At 41.6% G+C, this 2822-nt stretch overlaps 1 protein-coding gene across 1 annotated transcript in view; it reads right to left on the bottom strand.

Annotated features, from left to right (window-relative positions):
• Positions 1-10: 10 nt before the first annotated feature.
• LOC106956936 (N-acylneuraminate cytidylyltransferase-like) overlaps positions 11-2822 on the bottom strand; it is a 10248-nt gene continuing 7436 nt past the window's right edge. The window contains exons 5-8 of the mRNA XM_015048050.1: positions 2693-2787; positions 1629-1788; positions 1381-1546; positions 11-404 (exon numbers count right to left, since the gene is read on the bottom strand). Of these exons, the coding sequence (XP_014903536.1) occupies positions 190-404; positions 1381-1546; positions 1629-1788; positions 2693-2787 (636 nt within the window). The 3' untranslated portion in view covers positions 11-189. The remainder of the gene's footprint in view (positions 405-1380; positions 1547-1628; positions 1789-2692; positions 2788-2822) is intronic.

The following is a 2822-nucleotide window of genomic DNA, read 5'->3' as shown; positions in this document are numbered from 1 at the left end:
TTTTCACACATCTGTAATTCTGTCTTTTTAGTGAAACTCCTGTTTGTTGAGGCCATTAAATCTTCCTTCACCAAGAGTCACAGGAAGGAGTTAACATCCTAATAAAGCTGAACTTGGTGCCAATATCACATTGTTTCTCTCATGACTCTATTCTCTGACTTCATGTTTCCAGATCTTTCCTTCCTCTCTTTAGAAGTTGTTGCGGTCGATCCGGTCCTGCTTCATCTGCTTTTTGGCCTTTTCTGTCTGCTGGAGGATGTGTTCAGCGAACTCCCTCAGGGCTCCCATCCCAGCGGCCTGACGGCAGGCGAAGGAACCTGCATTAGCGGCTTCCTTCGAGGCGTCGGCAGGAACGCCGCTCAGACCCGCCAGGTTCAGACAGGAGGCGTCTGAAGTGTCATTACCTGAGAGAAAAAATGAGAAAATTATTTTAATTCAACTGCTTTAATCTAGCAGAAAATGTCCAGCAAGACGTTTTCTCTAGTTGTGCTCTCATTACAAATGTGCGCAAAACTTTGACGATATTCCGCTAATGTCGAAAAAACACAATTTTGTAATTGCGGCATTTCCATTATTGAAGAGCAATTAAATTAAACCCATGAATGAGTTTGTTCACGTAATAAGTCATTAAAGCACGCTGCGCCATCACCCTCCTAACACTTCCTGTCGTCTTATTTGTTGTTTCCACCAGTAGTAACATCCAGTTCTTGTTTATGTGACTTGAGATGCGAAAAAAGTTTCTCCATTGCAGTTTTACAAAATACACACATTTCTATGCAGCCAAAAAGCCACCTCATCCTGGCACCAAAACATTTTATCAAATAAATTTGTTTTTAAAATGTTTCCATTGAACAAATTTATTCTCGTAATTACAATTTGCTCCATTTCATGGTCAATGGATCAATTGACGATCACCTTCAGCCAGTAGAATGCATCTCCTTTTTTTGATCAATTAAAATACAATCCTTCAAATTTTCAAATGTTACAATGGTGCTTTGACTAGGCCATTCAACACATAAATATGGTTTGATCTAAAGTCCGTTGTAGATGTGGCTGCATGTTTTGTTTTCCTGCTGGAAGTTGAACCTCTCAAATATTTTCTAACCTCTGAAATCTTTTCTTCCAGGATTGTTCTAGATTTAGCTCCATATTTCTGTCCCTGCTGGAGCCATGATGCTAACACCGCTATCTGCTAGCACTGTGATGGTTTTTCCCCTAGGGACTGTATTTTGCAGCTGTTTTCTGTTTCATTCCTCCACCTGTCTTCTGAAGTAATTCATGTATCCCTATACAAGGCTCTGGATCACAGGATGCCATTATGTGTCTCTATACACATAGTTTAAAATCATTAAAAACAGCTGAAAGAAGGCAGCTCTTCACCCATGTAGGCCACATTCTTCCAGCTCAGCTTCCTCTGCTCCATGACTTCCTGCACGTCCTTCAGCGGTTCGTCTCCAACATCCACAACCTCACAGCTCAACATCGTCTTCAGTTTGCCAGACAGTGACTGAGTCACAGGGTCGTCCCTGGAGGTCAGCAGCACCACCTGAACAACAGAGCCAAAGCGCCTTTAATACGACATCCACCAAATGTTCACCCATGATGTTTCCACAGATGGGAAATCCAACCTCAACTCCGTCGTTCTGCAGCATCCGGAGCCCAGTGGTGTCTCTACTGTGGACACACACCATGTCCTCTCCAGATACGGACAGAAACACTCGTCCATCGGTCAAACATCCGGACACTCTACAGAAAATTAAGGAAACTCCCCGACCAAAGTAGCCGTACCTGTTGGTTGAAGCACAAAAAACATGAAACCAATAAAGATTCATGGTTTTTCTGTCATATGACCAGTTCAGGGTGAACCAGTCAGTCTAATTCTGTCCTAGTGACGCGTTTGTTATGGCGGACGACATTGTACCTGATGTGACGAGCAAAAGTCAGTTCGAAAGGGCTTAGATTACAAGTGAAGATGATATTCACACCATATTTTATTAAATCTTGGTTTAATTGTTCTCTACTTTCCCTATATTGATCAGTTATTAATTAAATGCTTTACTGTCTCCATGTCCATACCCTTCACATCTACCTGATGGATGTTTACCTACCAAATGTAACGTGTTAATTTATTTCGCCTTCCTCCAATTATTTCCATTATTCCTACTTTATTTTGCATTTATGACGACCTTTGGTCTCCTCCCAAAGCTGCTGCCATTCAGATTTAACTTTATTAATAGATTTTATCTATTTTATCCATAATCCTAACTTGTTTTAAAGAAACTGACTAAATTATTTCCCCTCTATATATTTATGAGCAGGTATCCACATAAAGTTAACGTCACTTGAGATTATCCAAGTCTAAATATGATTTCATAAACTTCTCACCAGTTCCAGATGAATTTCAGATGAGAAATTTTAAATGAACTTTAATGTTGACCATGAGTCTGAATATATAAATACTCTTTCCATCCTATTTTGCTCCACCCACTGAACCACCGCCAACATTTCCACTGTATACACCTGCCTACTACCTGTGACTGAGATACTTGAGCCTGCAGCCCCATCTAGTGGCCAAACAGGGAATATAACAAATATCAGGCTCCACATTTTGCTTCGCCTGCTGAGATGAAGCACCAGGTGTTTTCTAACTGTCATGTTTGAGTTGTTTTGACCTTTTTAGTGGCAGTCTGACCTGAGGACTCTCTGCTCGGCCAGTGGCCAGTCGATGTCCACGTCGATGTCCACGCTGTGCTCCGGCTCCATCTCAAAGTAGGCCACCTTCCCGCCCTGAAGAACATCAGAAAGTCTTCACACAAAGAACC

Source organism: Poecilia latipinna, unplaced genomic scaffold (genome assembly GCF_001443285.1).
Source record: "Poecilia latipinna isolate Pla-1442-1.1 unplaced genomic scaffold, P_latipinna-1.0 Scaffold858, whole genome shotgun sequence".
Classification (NCBI taxonomy): Eukaryota; Metazoa; Chordata; class Actinopteri; order Cyprinodontiformes; family Poeciliidae; genus Poecilia; species Poecilia latipinna.
Note: the sequence above shows the minus strand (reverse complement) of the source record. Positions and strands in the feature narration are given on the sequence as shown.